The sequence below is a fragment of the Typopeltis vanoorti genome, chromosome 4 (assembly GCF_054136105.1).
Source record: "Typopeltis vanoorti isolate ZY-2024b chromosome 4, IOZ_Tvanoo_1.0, whole genome shotgun sequence".
Classification (NCBI taxonomy): domain Eukaryota; kingdom Metazoa; phylum Arthropoda; class Arachnida; order Uropygi; family Thelyphonidae; genus Typopeltis; species Typopeltis vanoorti.
Window position 1 is genome coordinate 3,805,916 of NC_143552.1, and position 20,396 is coordinate 3,826,311.

The 20,396-nt window shown below is 36.9% G+C and overlaps 1 protein-coding gene across 1 annotated transcript in view; it reads left to right on the forward strand.

The window, feature by feature from the left end:
- Positions 1-1,893: 1,893 nt before the first annotated feature.
- The window catches only part of LOC150107079 (uncharacterized), a 70,483-nt gene continuing 51,980 nt past the window's right edge, over positions 1,894-20,396 (forward strand). The window contains exon 1 of the mRNA XM_090391611.1: positions 1,894-3,634. Coding sequence (XP_090247737.1) covers positions 1,894-3,634 — 1,741 coding nt within the window. The remainder of the gene's footprint in view (positions 3,635-20,396) is intronic.

Here is a 20,396-nt window from a genome sequence, read left to right on the forward strand (position 1 = left end):
GTGTGTGTGTGTGTGTGTGTGTGTGTGTGTGTGTGTGTGTGTGTGTGTGTGTGTTGGAAAATATCCTTTGCAGAAGCCTCTATGGATCTTCTACCAATTTGGAATACAGACTGTTCCTCACATTACTCAATCTGTAAAAAATTGGCTCAATCGCAGTCAGGTGCAGAATTACAATATTTTATCCTCTGCAGAAGCCTCTACATGTCAGATGCATCATATCATTCAACCATTATTCAATAATGGTTGAATCATGATTTTTCCTCGGCAATGTTGTGGAGGAAAAAGAAGAAAATAAAATGTTGGGTACATCCTAGAAGGTGCAGCGTTCAACCGATTTCGATAAGTTATTTCGTTTTGTTTTAAGCCCTTCATGTGAAAAATAATCGAAGTACTAAAACATTTTATGTCCAATGATGAGCTATGTACTGAGAAAGCTCGAGTACTTCAAATATGAAGAGTTACGTGGCTGACATTCCAGTCCGAAATTCCAGTAACCGCATAACATCTCTATTAATAAAAATAATCTTAGTAAATTCAGCGAACCCCCTGCAAAACCTCAACACCTAGGCTCAGTTTTTAACAGACTGATTTTTGTAATGAAATCGTAATTTACCACACAAACCTCTACTGAGAATCAGCATTGTCTTATGGATGTCAGCAACGAGAAGGCCTTGAGGAGATAGAATAATGAGATTCATCCTGGAATATAAAACAGAACACTTCTGTTTTTATTCAAATATGGTCGGATTTAATTTCCTGGATGTTGCTTAAAGACGAATGAGACTTTTTTCTATTAGCGTTAAGTCACGTGTGCTTCATACTAATCACAGCTTTTCAGCTGTGTCATTCGTCTTCTTTATTACTTCCTTATTTACCGCGTACTCGACTACACAGTAAAGGAAATTATCTTCTTCTATATAATAATTATCAAACTGCAACAGGATAAAGGATGAAGCAAGCAGTACTACCATCCTCTGCATTTACTCGTTTTTAAAGGCGAACCTCTCGCTGGAAAATATGAGTCGTAGATGGTGTGTTTAGTGTAATTGAAATACTCAAAGTGCAACTATATTTTTCTCTTGTATTTCCATCAGAAGTCTCTAATTTCCATCAAATTGAGCTCTGTTGAAAACAGCGATTCGCTGACAACAGAAACCAAGGCTGTTTTGAACAACTTCTCCACAACGAATGCTACTCGTGTTTGGGGTTCCAAATTTGGGTCCACTAATCTAGAGGGCTCTCTACTAAATGTATTTGTAGTTCTGAGTTTACGAACGCCAGTCTTGATTTCGTTCGCGGGTGGGGGGGGGAGGAATCGAGTTCTAGGACATATTACAGCTATGGGCGAAGAAATGGAAGTAATTTAATTGGCTACATGTTGATTGGCATAATTGAATTCTTTGTTTCTTATTACCATTCAGTGCACAGAAATTTTCCACAACATTTAGCAACAAAGTATTGCACTTACTTTCCTTGGATATATGCATATTTAGTTTTTATAAATAATGATTTTTAATAATTGAATGCATTTCTGTGCCAATATAATATACGCCTACGTTCTCTTTTGACAGGGCACGCGCCTGGTAACAGTGGGGCAACGAATCCTGTGATTGCTCTACCCAGAAGATAAAGTGAAAATGTTTGCTGCCATTCATTGTTTTTCTAATGGCTGTCACGGAGCTTTTGTTCTCATCTCATTTGGTGAGGCTGTTGCCAACTTCTTGCCTCAACTAAACCTTGTTATAAGTAAAGACGCCGTTCTCAATCCCAAGTGAACACCAAGAGGTTCGCTAAACGTGCTGTGAGGATAGGAATCGCTGGGATGTGGTTGAAATATATCGTGTTCGGAATGCATACTCTTAACTGAAATTATCGAGGGAGCATTGCATAGGCATGCCAGAGGAGCGTCAGCTGTCTCACACTGCCATAAATCATGGTGCTAGGAAATCCCAAACTGCCAAAAGACGCGCTTTATCTGTTGGTCATAAAAAGAAGTTGCTGCTCGAGTGTCACAAGAGGAAGCCAGTGGTGGTATTGGAAAGGATATCTCCACAAACCCTTTTTCCTTTAAGGCTGCAGTCCCCGACCACAGGAAGTCAGGAATCGTTACCACCTCCAAGAGATAATGCAAAATTCCTCCCCTCGAAAAGAATTGACCAAAAGTCTTGTCCGTCCAAAAAGTCTCATCAGAAGCATTGGCCGTCGGGGAAAGTGCACAGGAGGAATTCATCTTCGTCGTGCTTAAAAAGGACCAAAAATGGCGGAAATACAGAAAAAACGGAGGTCAAAATAATTTCTGAAGAACGCAAATCTGTAAATATCGACTCGTCGTCAGTAGAAGCTTTGGAGTACCGCGAGCATTGCCTGGAAGACATTACGGGAGAAGTGAGTAATGTTCTAGAGAGGATGAAGAGCTCTCTGGGTGAGCGAATGATGGAGAAGAAGGAGGAGAATCGGGAGAAGAACAGCATTGCCATCATGATTTCAGATGTTCGGGGTAATGCTCTCGATGAATTTCAAATTCCAGACATTCATTCAAAAGCGGAAGTCGTTCTCCTTCCAGAACCACTTTCGTTCTGCAAACAGTCAGCATCCAAGGATTATTTCCGTTCTCCCAAAGTAAAAGGTGTGGTATTTGAAGAAATGAGTCCACCTCCGCAACCAACGATTGTGGAATCAGTGACAACAGTGGATGTTTACAGGACAGACGGAATGATTTCAAAAGAAAGTCTAGCCGAGCTGGAGGCCGAGACCTTCAATAGATACGGCAAAAGTATGGCATCTCTAATTGCAGAAATAACTAAAAGTTCGTTTGACTCTGTAATTTTATCCGAAGTCACTATCGAAGAAGAAAGTCCCCCACAGAATGTTGCTGATTTTCAGCATTGTAAATGTTTTAGTCCCTATTTCTACCCGAAGCGAATAAATGCATTTAATGGTGCACTGAAATCAAAGAAAAAAACGTTTAAAAATTTAAATGTGAATTTTGATAGCAACAGTGAAAAACTTCGGAAAGGATCGGTATGTTACTCGGGAGAACCGAAGAACTTCGAATTGTTTCCTTTTTCTCCAGTTCGTTCAAAACACGCAGATGATAATTTTTTTCAACCGCCCATTTCCAGCGGTCACGTTACCTACCGCCCACAGAAGGATACTTCTAAGAAAAATACCTCGTGGAAGAAGAAGAAGCCAGCGAAATGGAGTAAGTTAGAGAGCCCCACTCAGAAACCAAAAAGTTATAAGAAAAGCAAATGTTCCTCAAAACCATCCATTCTTGGAAAACTAAAGAAGACTTATTCTCGTCAGCTACTTAGGTCTGGCTGCGTGTATTCAACACCGCGTGATTTAAATTCGCACTGCCATCGTCAATTCGACGATCCTCCAGTACTGAAACGCGAAATCGATGATCGATCTCCAGTATCAGAAAGCCCTTCTGATCTTCGCTCTAAGATCGGAGATGTTCTGCAGGACTTCAGACACTCTACAAAGCCACGTGTTTACCACAAAGAGACAGATGTGGGAGAGAACACACAGAGCACAGAGTTGGATTCGACATGCACTGAAGGAAAGGAAAAGCTGAAACCGAAGATTAATTACCTCCATTCTAGTAAACATCATTCCTCAAAGGGCAAAGGTAAGAATTTTACTCACTTTGGTTACATCTTACAGAAAGTCTATTTTATAAAAGTGCCTTTAGTTAGCAATTAGCTTAGCTACCAATATTAATGTGGAGAAAATAAAACAATATTGTGCGATACAAACTTCTCTAAATTAATTGTTTTAAGTTTAATTCTTGGTGCTGGTATAACTCTTGTGGTGACGTATTTCGTTGTATACGTTAGCCTACCAGATGAAACACCGTTATGAGTTCAATCCCAGTGGTCGACTACAGAACTTTTTCTAGGCTTTTTTTTCAGCCAACGATTTAGTCAATCATCGTCGCAAACAAGAAAAATTTCTCTCTTAAACTCGAGTTTATAACACCACATTCAGAAAAAAATTCTAATTATAACCTTTCACTACTTTAAACAATAATGTACGAGTTAGGGTTACGGATGAAGAACGCTAATCTTTTCCATTCTCTCTGGACAAAGTCACAAAATCATCGGTAAAAATGAACTCAACTATTGTTGATGAATAAAGATGGAGACCGGCTGCCCATTGATTTCCAGAAAGAGAGGATTCGATGAGTTCTGCGACTTCCTTCCGTGATACAAATGCATTAGAGGAACTATTTATAACTTCGATTCACAAAACTTCATAACTGCATAATTTTATATGATTGACTTAAATTAAAATTAACTTCAGAGCACTAAAAAGCTGCATTTGGTAAAATGCACCCATTAAATCTGTTTTAATGGGCACGATTAAATCAGAGATTAAGTACACCTGATATAATTCTGCTGTGATTGGGAGAATTCTTTCCCAATTTTGGACATATGGTCATTTTGTACAGTAATGTCAGTTTAGGCTTCATTTGGACAATTTTTGTGGCAAACAAATTTGAAATAACTCTTTTCTCTTTATGGAATTTAATGAAATTTGGTCTTGCCATTCATACGTATTCTACCAACATTCAATGCTGATCGGAATAGTTTTTGATGGCACAATAACTCAAAACGAACAAAAAATGACACGATGTGAATGACAATTGCAATGCATAATAATAAAATGGAATTCAAAGTCTTCCGTTTCACTTACTCCGAAAACGAATGCTTCCACCACCAACAAGAATGATACTGCAACGTGTATCTTGTAATGATTGGCCACAGTCGTTTCCATTCTTGTTTACAGACTCTGAACAAGCATCATACGGTGTATTACTTATTAACTAGCAGACAGAATTGTCGTTTGATTGAGTTCGAGTTTCATGATCTGTGATGACGGCGCATACTGGAAATGATTTGCAAATTCCTTCGGAGTGTTTACAGGAAAGAATATGCCTGGAAGCGAGTCTCTTAACATGTCTTATGTTCATTTACAGAAATAAAATTGTGTGTGTGTGGCGATATTGAACTCAACAAACACTGTCCTGTGGTTTTAATTTCATTTTATTTTTATTTTCCATATCAAAGAAAAATTCTGAAAATGAAGCATCGGAAGCTCCTCCAGAATTAATAATCGTTTTCAAGACAGTGTTCATAATGCAATAAAAATAGAAAATGTTTCTCTTATAGTCGTATATTGTGTAGAAATCGTGCAAAGGAAGTACTGACCTGCACAGACGTATTTCTCAAAGCTGACAATCCTACACGTCAATCTGCAGTTCGGTAATTGGTTGAGCTTTTTCGCACGAAATATTTACAACAACTACGCACTGGAAGGTGACAAACAATCCTGACACACTCACTCCACGGACACTGCTTTAAACCTAATCCTGAGGACAGATATAATCGAACAGCACAAACTACTAATTAACACGCTTCTACGTACTAGAAAAAAATCTGAATATACGCAAATTATTTATTGACAGAACTTGTATGCAAGCATTGCAAATTGGTGTCATATCAACACGTCGCACTCAAACTGAAGATGAATATGAAGTTAGATTAGTTCACTCGATATCGATGACTCTCTTTAGTTGGATAAACGTAGGTTCAAATTCCGTTTAGGGCTCGAAGAACATTTTAAAAGGCCTTTTTAACGAAAGGTGAGTTAGCTTATTTTACAGAGGCGGCAGGATTTCCCCCCCCCCCCTGCCGTCATTACAAGACAAATGCACGCGATGATAGACGAATACCTGATCTCACAGCCAGACTTGCTTCTTGTCAGGATTTCAGCGAAAATATCAGTGTACAGAATAGAAGATGGAAGAAAAACAAAATCAGAAATGAAGCCATTAGAAAATGACAACACCACGTTTTCACAGAAAATATCGATGAAAGTTGCAATGTTCAGAATGGCTGCAGAATTCCACATAATGATGACGGGTTTTATCCCGAAGGAACCTCGATATATCAGGAAATAAGCATTAAGATGGTATTCTGTAGTTCCATCAAATTTACTGGAAGTGGATCTTTGAAGGAACATCACGTTCTCTCACATTCCAAAAATGCCCAGTTAGATCGATGTCTGGTTGCTGTTAAAGGGAGTTCCCAATCCTATAAGGCCAAGTTCTTCTTACCGTTCCTGGATGACGACGCATACGTTGCGTGTTATCCCGCCGGAAGCATTCATCGTATACAGAATAAGTGGTCAACACAAATGGATGTACTTTGTCGTCCATGGTGGGCATGTAACGTTCGCTAATCTGCTATCAGGAATGCAAGTAAATTTCCCTTGCACAATAACTCGACTATCGTCACTACTTTGTACTCGAATGACCTAGCATGGCTGTGCATCTTCCTTCCACTCGAACCTGATTTCCTCATACCTTGTGATCATTCCCCGGTTCTCTATTTCATTATCCAATTCAAAAAGGTTGTTCCTTTTTCGCTGATTGATTAATTATGACGAAAAAACGTTTAAGGTCATTGTCTTAAATAATGACTAAGCGATCAGTCGGTTTGTCCAAAGTTGCTGACGCGGTTATATCCACTTGAACGTAAAGAAAAACACTGAGAAGTGAAGTCGAGACCTGCGTTTTCCGCCAAGATAAAATGGGAGCTTTTCGGTTTTACATTTGGGAAAGGGGCTCAGGGCCACGCAGTAAATTGCTTTTGAAATTTAGCAAAATGTGCGTATTTGAGATTTAATCCAAAATCCAGTAATCAGACGGAACGTTCCATCAGCGCCACTACTGGTTGCGCAGTTGTGAAAGGAACTGACCGAAAAATTAATCTCCGAGGAAAGATTGTCCGAGTGGATAGCATACTCCTGTCCAACCAACAGGGTCGTGGGTTCGAATTCCGTCGGGCAGGGATATTTGTGAAAGTCTGCTCTGGACGAGCTTGTATAGCTCTTTGAGTTTATAAGGTCCGTCTTGAGTAAAATAAAACAAACAAAACAAAAAAAAAAACTCAATGAAATGCGTGCTACTTGAAGTAGCACCCGAGAATTTTCTTATCGAATGATGAGAAATTTTCTATTTCTCATCATTCGCAGCAATGATGAATGCAATTTTCAAAGTCAGTGTTTTATTTATTTATTTTTTTCAACTAAAACGAAACGTGCAAACAAAACATGCTGTGATGACTTTCAGTTAGTCAGCAGATTCCGAAACTTGGCTGAAACTGTGTTGCGTGCGATGACGAGAGTTCGCTTGCATTTAACGCTGAATTTACCATACGACAGAAGTTGTATGGTAAACAACTTCTGTTAGTTGGCGAACAACAGGAAGAATTATTGTCCCTTTTGGCTTACGTGAGAGACAAATATTTCGTTTCGTCCAGTCTGCTGTGGATACAGAAGACGACCTGCTTGTTCTGCAGAGAAATGAGGTCGGTAAATCAACGTATTAATAACCGCGCTGACACTTTTCAACGCAGGATCACACGGAATGAGGTCTGGAACACCATCATGTGTGGAGCCTAACTATAGAAAAATCAGCGTACAACACATGATTAGAGTTTACAATCGTCTTTCTGTAGGAAGTTGGAAAACATTTTCAGATTCTGATGAACGTACTTCGTGAACTGTTAGCGTTTGTATGAACAGAGGTGAAATTTCGCACTTTTGAAAGCAACTACGAAATGTTCCTCTATGAAAATCTAATGATTTGTATTTCATTATTTATAGAAATGTATTAATAATTCTTTTTCGAAGTATTTCACTTAATCAAATCTGATCCACTCATATGAAAGAATGTTCATAATGCTGATGTAAACCAAATGCTGCAAAGCGTCAATGAATTAGTGTTTCTAAAGTTATCTTCATTTTTTTCATTGTAATTTATGAGTAAGCGATTTAAATGCTTTGCTAAAGAATATACATCTCTTATGAAATTTGTAATTTATAATTTAACGTCATTGTTTGCGAAATTATACAGTTCAAACGATTTCTGTTAACTCATTATATGGAATTCTTGAACTTACCGAAATCCCGAAAGTGGGATGGATTTATTATCGCTTCCTTAACGATAATTTTGTTGTTCACGTTAGTTAGACCCATGAAACTCATGAATAAAGAATCCCGCAAGCGCACTCTGAGTGAATCAGACGACTGCGAGTTGAATTACAAGAGAATAGCGCAAGATCTTCCCCATTTTAACTGGCTGGAAACGAAATTAAAACATTATCAAGAAGAACCGACAGCACGTGCTAATGGCCAAAGATTATCCGTGAGCGACTCCTTGCGACGAGCAGATGAAGGAAGGAAATACTACAGAAAAAATGTAAGAATTATTTTGAATTTCTTCGGAAACCAATTAGTAATTATGAAATCCACTGTGACAAAACAGACCACTAAATTAAGTAAAATGTTCGTTTGTGCTTTTTTTTTATTAAGTTTATTGTTCAGTGACAACACAGGTTGTATGATATTTTTTATGAATTTGATTTTAAAACCAGGGTATGAAACAGATGCACTTCCCTCTGAATGTTATGGATATTCATAAACAGTAATATAGCAATCTCTCGCTTTACACGATTAACGTATCCAATGCAAATCGATTATAATAACCGATGGAGAAAAAAAAAGCGTAACTCATCCATAGGCTTTCAAAATCTTCATTAATTTTTAAAAACATTCCTTTTTACTGTTTTTACTGCCAATAAACTATTAAAAGATATTAAAATATGTTCAAAAAAAATTATGAGAAATATTTGAACACGTACTTTGCACTGACTTCTGTTTCTTTTTCTATGTGTACATCTCGTGGAAAAGCCAACATCCCTAAAGTCATTCTTTTATCCATCTTCAATGATACTTTTAATATAAAAGTGTTTATAATAAGGCAACACACACACAATTTAATGGTGACTTGAACCATGTTTACTACGCTCATAGTACGCATGTACACTATGTATATACGTTAACGCTCGGTTATGAAATCGGGTGTCATTTGAAATTATAAAGCAACTCAGTAAACACCGTGAAAAAACAGCAATGTTAAAAGTGAAATGAATCCATTCAGCAATAATCCCTAATGATAAAAAAAAATGTAAATATAATTTGTGAATTAAAATGAACTGCAGATTGAAATATAAATGTAAATAACAAAATGCAGAAAAATTATCTATTTGTATAAAAATTATTCCACAACCAATATCGTTAAAAGGAAAATTATCTCTCTCTTAATACATTAAATGAATCATTGTAAATATGTGTGTGAAAAAAATTGTAAAATACAGTGTCAGTATTATTTATGTATTATAAATAAGATATTTACTTGAAAATAATTTTAATTATTGAATATTTGTAGCGAACAAAAACGTAATAGTAAAACTTCAATTATATATTTGCAAATGTCCTGTATATGTGAAGAGGATCATAAAATTTGTCAAAAAACTTCTTTGAATTATTATTATTATTAAATAACTCGAATGAGCCGCTGTAGCTCAGTCGTTACAGACGAAGTCCTTTGGTCGGAAAGCCCTGGTTTGATTCCCGTCCGCGACGTGAGGAATCTTTATCTCTATAGACCAAAGGTCAGTTAAACGGTCTCGTACGGAGGTAGGCGGTTTTTTCACCCGGAAACTCGTATTTTTCGTCCCCTAGACCAGGCAAACTGGTCCCGTGAACACGAGCCTCTACAGACATAGGACACACCTGGAGTCATACAGTAGGGCCAACCACCTTATCCTCGAGACGGTCGCGGTTGTAAGAATAAGAAACCTCGCAACCGTAAAAGGTAGAAGAGGATTAAGAAAGAAAGAAAGAAATAACATGAAATCAGATATTGCCTTTGAGATGTTCCATATCGTTAAGACAAGTGATCAATATTAATTCTGAAAATAAAATTTACCAAAAACATTTAAACTAGTCTGCCGTATATTGAAAACGTAAAAATGCACCTCCCAACATGAAAGGGACATAATATACTGCACTTTTTTATTTTTATTTTTTTATGAATCGGTAATATATATATATATATATATATATATATATATACATATATATATATATATATATATATATATATATATATTTACAGTTTATTTTGATTTACAATTTGCATTGTCAGTTGCTTTTGGATTTAGATAGGAGTCCTGAATGCATTCGTTTCACTTTTTCACAATGCTATTTTCAAATCGAAAATAATACTTGTTTGTTTGTTTGGGTGGCATTTCTGCTTTCTTCCTCGAAGCTTCAGCAGAGCTTATCTGAGGAAGATAATAGATGGCGGTGCTTTTGTGGTTTTTTCCATACCCGTCGCAATCCAGGTGTAGATTTAATTGTTTATATGTATGTGCTTGGTCACATAATATATATATGTATGTATCTACAGTATATGGTTTTTCCGGTTAAAGTATAGAGGCGAGTACACGCGCCCATGGACTACCACTATTTGCGCACGGTTTAACTTTTTGCAAGGGGGAGGTGGATTTAGATATGGCGTGTTTGTGTTCTTGTAATGGTGTTTGAGAGGGGGTTTGTTATTAGTTTGTGTGTGTGGGTGTGGGTGGGTAACAATTATATAGCGCTTGTTTCAGCTCTCTGTTGGTCCCTAAGTTTCTGTCATCGAATGTCAGTTTGTTTATCATGTCAGGTATGTAGAAGTTTCGGGTGGCTTTTCTGTAGTGGTTACTGTACTTACATGTTGTGTAGTTTGTTGACTGTGGTCTTGTTATGTGATATGTTGTTCAGCTTACTCTGTAGGTTGGACTGAAGTAGTGTATTATCAAGATTGTGTAGTGGCATAAGTGTTTACCTTAAATATTTTGTAATCAGTCCTTTCTGCCCATATAAGTGTGGTCTGTTCCCAGAATATTAGTTGTAACATTTTATTTTGCAACGATTGTAATCGATTAAGTTTGAGGTCTGGGCAGAATGCATATGATGTAATTGCATATATTGAAATGTTTGTCACATAGTGCTTTATAAATTAGTATTTATGTGCGTGTCAGAGCAATGTCTTTTAATCGATATAGTTTGCTTGCTATTGTCCTGTCCTCTGTCTGTTGTGTAGATAATTTGTATGGCTATTCTAACTTTGATCAGCATCGAAGTGAAGTCCGAGATAACGTGTTTTGTTTTCACCTATGTGATGGTTGTGATTTTTGGATCAGAGCTTTGTGTATAAGCTAATAGATGTCGGGGAGTAAGATATTTAGTTTTCATGGATAGGGTCTGGGAATTTTTTAATATCATTAGCTTTGTTTTTTTTTTCAGGATTTATATATATGCCATTTTCAGTTAGCCAGTTAGTGATTTGATTGATGTTGTGATGCATATTTGTGTAAGCGATATTTGTCTACAATAGTTTAATTTTGCAGTTCTAATCTGTGTTGTTATTAGAATGTCGTGTGTGTATATGTTAAACAGAATGGGAGATGGAATAGCTCCTTGTGGTACTCCACAAGGTACTGTGATGTGCTTTCTGTTTTTCATGTATGTTTTGAACCACTGAAGTAGATGACCTCCAATTCCGATATGTGTTGGCTTGTTCAACAAGGATTTGTGTGTTAGTGTGTCAAACGCTTTTTTTAGGTCAAATAAAAACGGCTAATACTATTCTGTTTTTATCTAATGTAGTGTTTATTAGATCTGTGAAATCTTGAAGGAGTGTTGATGTTCCTTTATTTTTTTGAAAGCCATATTGTGTTTTGTGGATTATTTGGAATTTTTCAATGTATGCGAGAGTTCGCAATACACAATGCTCTCATGATTTGATTGATTACAATGTGGCGATGGGTTTGTAATTACTTATAACGTTTCTTTTTCCATGTTTATGTATGGAAATGATTAATTACGTCTTTAGTGTTCATGTATGTATCTCGTTTTGAAGATTTTATTTAACAGTTTTAGTATAACTGGACATAGATTAGTTGAATGTTTTTTAATGTATTTTTGTGTGATTCCGTCTATTCTTGGTCCTTTATTAGAGGACCAGGAATAGACGGAACCACATGTGGAACCACATTGACTGGGTTGCTCGTGGTCCTAGTGGAGAATGTTTTTTGTGTGTGGAGAGTACTTTATGGAGAGTTCGCGAAGTGCTGATTAAAGTTGTTTGCCAACTGTTTGAGGGATTTGGGGTCGCAAGCAAAGCTGTTTATTGTTTCTGAGGCAGTGGTTTTGTGTGTATTGTGCAGCATTTCGTTAATCAGGTGCCAGGTTTCCTCTATGTCGTTCTGAGCTGTTGTTAATTTGTTTCTATAATAGTTTATCTTTGCCGTTCTAATCTGTGTTGTTATTAGATTCCGTTTTCTTTTATATTCAGCTTGTAAAGCGGTATTGCTAGGTGACTTCTTAAGTTGTTTCCGTAGGGCATCTTTTCTTTGTATGTCTATTAGTATGTTGTCTGTTATCCATGGGTTCTGTCTGGTTTGGGATCGTATTTTGATTTTTGTTAATGCTTTGTTGTATATTTTATTCATTGTAAGTTTAAGATTATTATATATAGCGTCAGTTATGTAATAATAATAATAATAATAATAATAATAATAATAATAATAGCAGCAGCAGTAGCAGCAGCAGCAGCTCGTGAAACTTTGGTTTCTATGCCTAATGACTGCATCTTACACAGGTGATACCACGTAATTTCTGCAACTGGAAATTTTAAAAAGTATGTTAGGACAAATTTATTTAGTTATATACTTTCTTTGGAGCTGCACTACTAAAAGTTTTGTTTTGCTTCTTGCGTGTATACGGTATAGTGTCTGTGGAAGGGAAGGTGTTTTTCATTCTAGTTGTCACCAATTACACTAACTGTCGCTAAATATAGCACATTCAGTATATTCTAATTGTCTCTACTGTATTTATTGATACTATAAAGCTACGTCTCATTCGCACCATCCTGAAACGGGCCGTGTTAAATGAATTTTGAGTCCATGTTAAATAAACTGCGATATCAATTATAACCGAAAAAGTGTGTTATTCGAAATGGTGTAAAGTGAGGATTCCTGTAGATGAAAATCACGACTTTTTCTTTGAATGTAAGACATAAAAATTATATATTAGCACTACATTTTGCGCTGCAAGTCTTAAACATTTGTAATAACAGTAGTTTGTTCCTATTTTGTTCTCTTATACCTAAGTATTAAAACTGTCAATCTGAAAAAGGTCCGTTATGCGAAGTGCTGCTGTTGATCATCAAACTCCTCCACGCATAAGTTAACAGGATGTCATGGTTGTGATCTAAAATGAAGGCGAGGCATCGGCGAACATAAATTAGATACATCTAATCCGAAGTTCTCTAAAAATTATCCTTATGAAGCAATTTCATTTTCTTTTGTACAGGGAAATGCAATTAGTAGTACGCTGTCTGCTATATTTGTCTTGCAGCTACACGAACAAGAAGAAACATAAGCAAAATACAAACAATGGAAATTAAAGTTTCGAAGAAAATGGAGGGAAAACAAGAAAAAAGTGGACAAGAAATATTCTCCCTTAGGACATTAGGAACTAGAAAACTGGACACATAATGAAACCGAATTCAAAAAGAATACAGGAGAACGTATGAAATTAAAACTGAGGGGAAAGGCCAAGAAAAAGGTGGAAAGACCACATAAGATTTAGCAGGGAAAAAAAAGGCAGAAATACACGTGAGCTGAAACAGTCTTTGTGAAGAAAGAATATGAGAAGATATTCATGGTGAGGTTTGATTAGTCTGACCTTACACAGCTGCTTAGGTATGCGAATTCTACTTTTACGAGAGTGTAACACTTCAAACCCGATATTGTAGTTGACTATTTGGAACGAGTTAACTTCTTTAATGCTTGAAACTAGCATTTCAGAACAACACATTCGAAGTGAAATCTGAACCAATATTTTCGCAACGAATTAACAACACTGCAGATACAGCGTCATTTTCTCAATGAAATGCAAACAGTCTTGTGCTTCAAAATATTGCTACAAGGCATAAAAAATGCATTATCATCTTTCCATTTTTAGAATAAGAATTCAGCAACATGCAATATTTCATCATTCTTTCCATAAGGTGAGGAGTGTGAGAAATTCTTTCTTTTGATTCATGAAGAATGCTTAAACCACACTGCATTTTCCTTTATCATTTTTGTCGTTTTTTTTTAATTATGGGTAGTAAAATATGGCAACAGGTGATCAAACTGAACTGACTTTGTTTTCATGTCCTGTGGCGATCAGTTGCATAAGAAAATGACATTACTTTGATTATCGACCAGATAACAAAATTCGCGTACACAAAATGTGTGTTCAACCTCCTACAGTAAATCTTTTGACTCCATGGAAGTCTGATAATAATAATAATAGTATTTTTTTTATTGATCTCTCAAATGTTTACATATATACAATTATAATCTTGAGTAACATTCAGTATATTATTTTACAAGGTTCAGCACTAAGTGGTACATATAATGAAATTTCAATAATAATGATGATAACGTAGTTTTTTTTTTGCTGTCTTTTAAAATAACAATCACAGTAATAATTTACAATTATATAGTTCAGAGTTACACAAGTTATATAATATTACATGCAGTTTACTATTTTTTTTTCAAAGTTTGAGAAAGAGTGATTATAACAGTATTTACACATATGCAATTAAAATATTATATTTCCTATTTCTCTAATAATAGAAAATATTATATTTCCTCTTATTAAAAAAAATACATGTATTTTTAATTATAAAGAATAGTTTATTACATTATTTTTTCATGTTATATAGTAATATTATATTAATGATATTATCACATAATGATCAGTATCTTCTTTATTGTTTTATATACTTTACTGACTGTTTTGTAACATTTCTGCATTTGATTATAAGGATTACTTGTAGATGAGTGAGGCGAGTTAATCCCGCCTACTTCGAAGCTTGGGTCAGCTTTTATGAAGAGAGTGGGATTAGCCTTCACTATTTGTGTTGTTGCTACTGTTTATGCATGGGATGTAAGCATTGGATGCTGGTGATTTGTGATGTGTATATTAGTGTTAATGGTGTATTAACTTTGTTGGTATATTTTCCATATTTCGTTTTTTAATGTTCTGTAGTTATCTATGTGTTTTAAATTTCTTGGTAGGTTGTTGAGTTGCGTGGGTATCTGATGTGATCTCACAAAAGAACCGTTTGAGTTGTTGAAGGGTGTAGGGATGTAGAGAGTTGTTGTAGGTCGTGTTATACGATATGCGTCTCGGTTGTTTCGATTGGTGATGTAGAAGTAATTCCTTGTTAATGTCATGTAGTGTTTCAGGTTTTTAATGCTCAGGATTCTGTGTGTCGCCATGTGCTGCTCGGATATTGATTGTTGCGTGTAAGGTGTCCAATTCACGGTTGACACAATTTTCCTGTGTAATGTTTCTAATTTTGTTAGGTGGTTGTTTGATGTGTTTGCATAGACTGTTATATCGTATCTGGGTAGGGATTCGCAGATACCGTGATATAGGAGTTTTTTTATGTTGGATGGAATAATGTCTTTTACTTGGAAGAGTTTTGCTGCGATGATCCGGAGTTTGGTATGTAGGTAGTCTATATGTTTTGTCCATTTAAGGTGACAATCTATATAGAGACCAAGGTATTTTGCATGTGTTATAGGTTTGATTTCGGGACATTGGCAGGCATTTTTGTTGGTAATGCAGCGGTATGGGTGACAGTGTGTATCGATAGTGGTGCGGGGCGCATGATTCTTGGGTTGTGTATTATCAGCATCTGTGTTTTGGTGCCGTTGATTAGAATTGCTTTTTGGTAGAAGTATGTTGTGATTTCATTTAGATCTTGTTGTGCTTTGCAGAGAGCCGTGTTGATGTCTGTGTGGATTGCTAGTAGTGCGGTGTCATCTGCGTACTGAAATATTTGACTTCTTATGGCCAGGTTATGAACATCGTTAATGTATATGTTGAAATGAGTGGGTGATAATATGGCATCTTGAGGAACACCGCGTTTTATTTGTATGTGACATGTACCTATTTTTGTTACTTGTGTTCTATTTGAGAGATAGTTCCTGAACCATGTATGCAGTGTTCCTCTTATACCTATTGAGTGTAGTTTGGTGAGTAGTATGTCATGTTCAAATGTATCAAATGCTTTGGTTAAGTCAAGCAGTATAAGAACGCGTACTTGTTTTTGTCGAGAGCTTTGTTTATTGAGTCGGCGATGTCTTCTAATAAAGTGATGGTGCTTTTTGTTTTCTGGAAGCCGTATTGGTTTTGTGAGATGATGTTGTACTTCTGTAAATAGTTCTGTAGTCTGGTGTGCGTTTTTTTTTCTAGAATTTTTGAGATGACTGGTATGGTAGCTATTGGTCTGTAGTTCTGAGTATCGTTTCTTTTACCGCGTTTATATACTGGTGTAAGTATTGCAGTTTTTAGTTGTTGTGGAATAATGCCTGTGTCGAATATTATGTTCACAAGTCTCAAAAGTATTGGATTTATTTGTTCAAAGTGTGTTATAAGGTCTGTGAGTATTATTTTGTCTATTCCTGCAGTGGTCTTCGTTTTTACTTGTAGGAGTGCTTCTTTCAGTTCCTGTTTTGTTACGGGTGGAAAATACATCGTTTGCTGTTGACTTTGTGTCGGTAGTTTTTTGTTCATCGTTGGTAGTTTGTCTTTTTTGAGTTGCGTGATATTGTTTGTGAAGGCATGGTTGAATGAGTCTGCTAGTTCCTCTTGGTTTGTGTTCTGACCGAAGCTTTTTGCAATAAAATCTTGTGCTGAACTTTTCTTTTTTCGAGTTACTAATTCGTTGAGTGTTTGCTTCATGTTGTCGTTATATTCCATGAATTTTTGGAAGTAGTAGTGTCTTTTTGCCAGAATTTGTGTTGTTAGTTGATTTCATGTATTTTTGTATAAGGTTTGTAAATATGTGTTACTGGGTGACTTTTTGAGTTTTTTCCATAGATTTTCTTTTACAGTAATACTGTTTAGTATGTTGTAATTTATCCATGGATTGTTGTCTGTTTGTCGCCTCGTTTGCGCAGGCTTTGTTGCTTTTTTTTTTTTTTTGTATATTTTTGTGAACTTTAGTTGAAAATTCTCGTATAATGTTACAGGATCATTTATTTTAAGTAGGCAATTCCAGTCTTTATTTTTTACTTGGTTATCGACAATGCTCTTTAGTATGATCGAGTTTTGCCGACTTTTGTGGTGGTATAAAGCGGGGGTAGGTAACGTAATAAAACAAAGTTGAGACAAAGTAATGATCGGCAATTTTGACATTAATTACTGATGATGTATATGTATGGATAGGAGCCCGTATGTTGATATGATCAATGGATGATTGTGTTAGTGAGTTATTGAGTATTTCTTCTCTTGTTGGGGAGTGAATGGTAGGGTTTATGTTGTACTGACTTAGTATATCAATATATGTGTTAGTGGTTGAAGAAGCGTGGTCAAGCGTATTTATGTTAATGTCTCCTATTAGGATGAGCCTGCGTGTTGTACGGGATTCGATGCCGCTTAGCCATGCTTCTAACTCATGAAGAAAGCTGAGTGGATTATTATCTGGGGATCTGTATATTATGTTTATTATGTATTTGATACTGTTGTGGCTATTTGTGATTTCCAAAATTAGTGTTTCCGTATGTTCAAAATGAGTTTTTGTTTCAGTCACATTGTATTTTCTTTGATAAGTGCCACGATGCCACCTCCTCTTTTGTTTGGCCTACATAAGTTGTAGGTTTGGTGATTATTTATGTTGTATGTGTAAATTTCTGTTGCAACTTCGGTCAGTATTAGCGCATCTATGTTTATCATGGTGTAGTTGAGCTGTGTTGTCAATGTAAGCCTTGTTTTTTTATACTTCTTATATTTGTGTGTACGATGGTGAAGTTGGTATTGGTGGAAATGTTGTCTGGCCATTTCTTCAAAGAGTCAAAGACCTTGAAGTTTATATTGGACTGGATATGTTCTCCTGTGTTTGAGATCTCCATTATATAGTTTTTAATTGATTTCTAATCTTGTTCTTAAGGATGTGAAGAGTTAGTGTATTATATTGGTAGTCTGTGTAAGTCGGATTTACTTGTAATTATATGAACTTGAGTGTTTTCATTCTTTCTCATAAATATCTGTGAATCCTTAGTCCACGGGAACTTGTTGTTTCTCTGTTTTTGTTTTTCTTGCTTGGTATAAAAGATTTTTGAAGTATGGAGTCCAGTGTTCCGTTATATAGATTGGTGTTGGGAGTTTCTTGTCAGTTAGGATCATTGTTGTCGGCCTTGTTTTCTTGCTTGCTGCAAGAATGGAGTCTCTCTGTGATAATAATAATAATTTACACTTAGAGGTCCAGTTTGCATTTCCTCCAATTAGAGAAGATATGCGTTTGTGGCTGCAATGCTTTCCACTACGGCAGAGTCCGTTTGTGGAAACAGGCTACATCGCGCGATGGTGAGGCTGACTTGACCGTGAGAGGCTGTAAATTGACAGCCCTTTAATAGCTCAATTTTTGGATAGGATATTTCTTCCAAAATCAGACCAAGTCTTTGCTAGTGGTAAGTTGTCCTACTTCGAGGTCTCATATTTTGTGATCAATTTACAAAACGTGTCGTAGTGAGTTTACAGTTTGAATGTGCCCAGTTGTACCTTATATTTCTCGTTTCTTCGAGTTTAGTACTAGCCCATTTCCTACCTATAAAGCCCCATGTACACTCAGTGGACAAAACGTTAGAGATAGTACTGATGGCAAGTTGACACTGGCATTCCCCGCGCAGAATGAAACGTACCCAAACCAAACGTAGACGGTAAATAGGCAGACATTGGGGATTCCCAACAGTTTATCGCAATTGACGAACATGGATAAATGTGATGATCTCAGCCACTTTGCTTGTAGACGTATTATCGGCGCAAGACAGATGGGTCATTTTATCGCCCAAGTGGTAAGAACCGTAGAGTTCTCTAGGGCAACCGTATCAAGGGTCTACAGGCGAACGGACGTACCAGCGCCCAGCGAACAAGTGGATGACTGGTATCGACATAGACCCGCGCTCCTATACACTAACCGGTGGGCAACGGCGGCATAATCCAGTTTCAAAGTCGGAAGTTCAAGCAGCGTCAGCGAGCAAACGTTACGGCGTAATTTGCATACCATGGTGTACTGCAGGGGTGTTCAACGCATGGCCCGCCGGCCATTATGAAAAAATAACTACTTAACATTAAAACGCGATTAAATAAAAAATAATTTCAATGAATCCCGTGGGGCACTAAGCTATATTGCGGTATTTAGAATTGTAAGATGCTTTCCAGATTCACAAGGAACGCTGTGCATTTGATACTTTACATAAAATCCTATAAAAATAAATAATGGATACACATGCGTCTTCAGCCATCTATCAGCGCCAAGAGGTACTTAAGTACTAGTACTAACGTCGCAGGTAGATGGCTGAAGCAGTAGTTCGTTAGAGTACGCTGTCTATTGCCTTCCAGATACATCTCGAAGATTCTCGATACTTCGTTATTTTCATATAAATACAAGAGGATCTCATCCACAGTCAGTCAGTCGTGAACAGTGTGAGATTCGTGCATAAGCGCACGCAGGTTTGTCTTCAGCCATAGCTCATTGTGGTTTTATATTGCCAGAGTTTTTTCATTAGTGTGAGACATATTCAGTGGATAATAACCGTTACACGGCCATTTTGGATCATTTTTTGGCTTCACCTTCCATCACTATGGCGTCTAGGAGTCTTCTTCTTCTTCTGCAGCTTCTCCCACTTAAGTGGGGTCACTGTTGATAATGAGTCTCCTCCACGCCTTTCTGTCTTGGGCTGTCACCACATCCAAGTTCTTCATCCTCAAGTCCTCTTCTACCAGCTCCTTCCATCCCTTCTTTGGCTGCCCACGCTTCCGCCTTCCTTGCACATTGATCTGCATGACCCTTCTTCCCACATATTCGTCCTCCCTCCTCATCACATGACCAAACCATCTCAACCTTGCCTCCTGTATTTTCGCTCTTAAATTCGTAACTTTCACTGTTCCCCTGACATAGTCTTTCTCAGACGATCCTTTCTGGTCACACCGCACATCCACCTAAGCATTCTCATCTCTGCTACTTCCATCCTGCTGATATTATTTTTCCTCAGGGCTACAGTTTCTATACCATATGTCATAGCTGGCCTCACTACTGTCCTATAGATTTTGCCTTTCAGATTGATCGGCACCCTCTTATCGCATAACACTCCAGCCATCTCCCTCTAGTTCCTCCCAACCCGCTTGTATCCTGCATCCCACTTCCTTCTCAGCTCCTCCATCTTCTTCCACCGTTGAACCTAAGTATCTAAAGTCTCTCACCTTTCTGATGACATTTCCTTCCAGCTCCAGATCTGTCTCCTGTCTGCCGCCCACTGTTCAACACATATACTCTGTCTTACTTCTGCTTAGTCTCATACCTCTCTCTTCCATTACTTTTCTCCACCTTTCCAGTTGAGTTCCCGCTTCTTCTCTTGAATCTG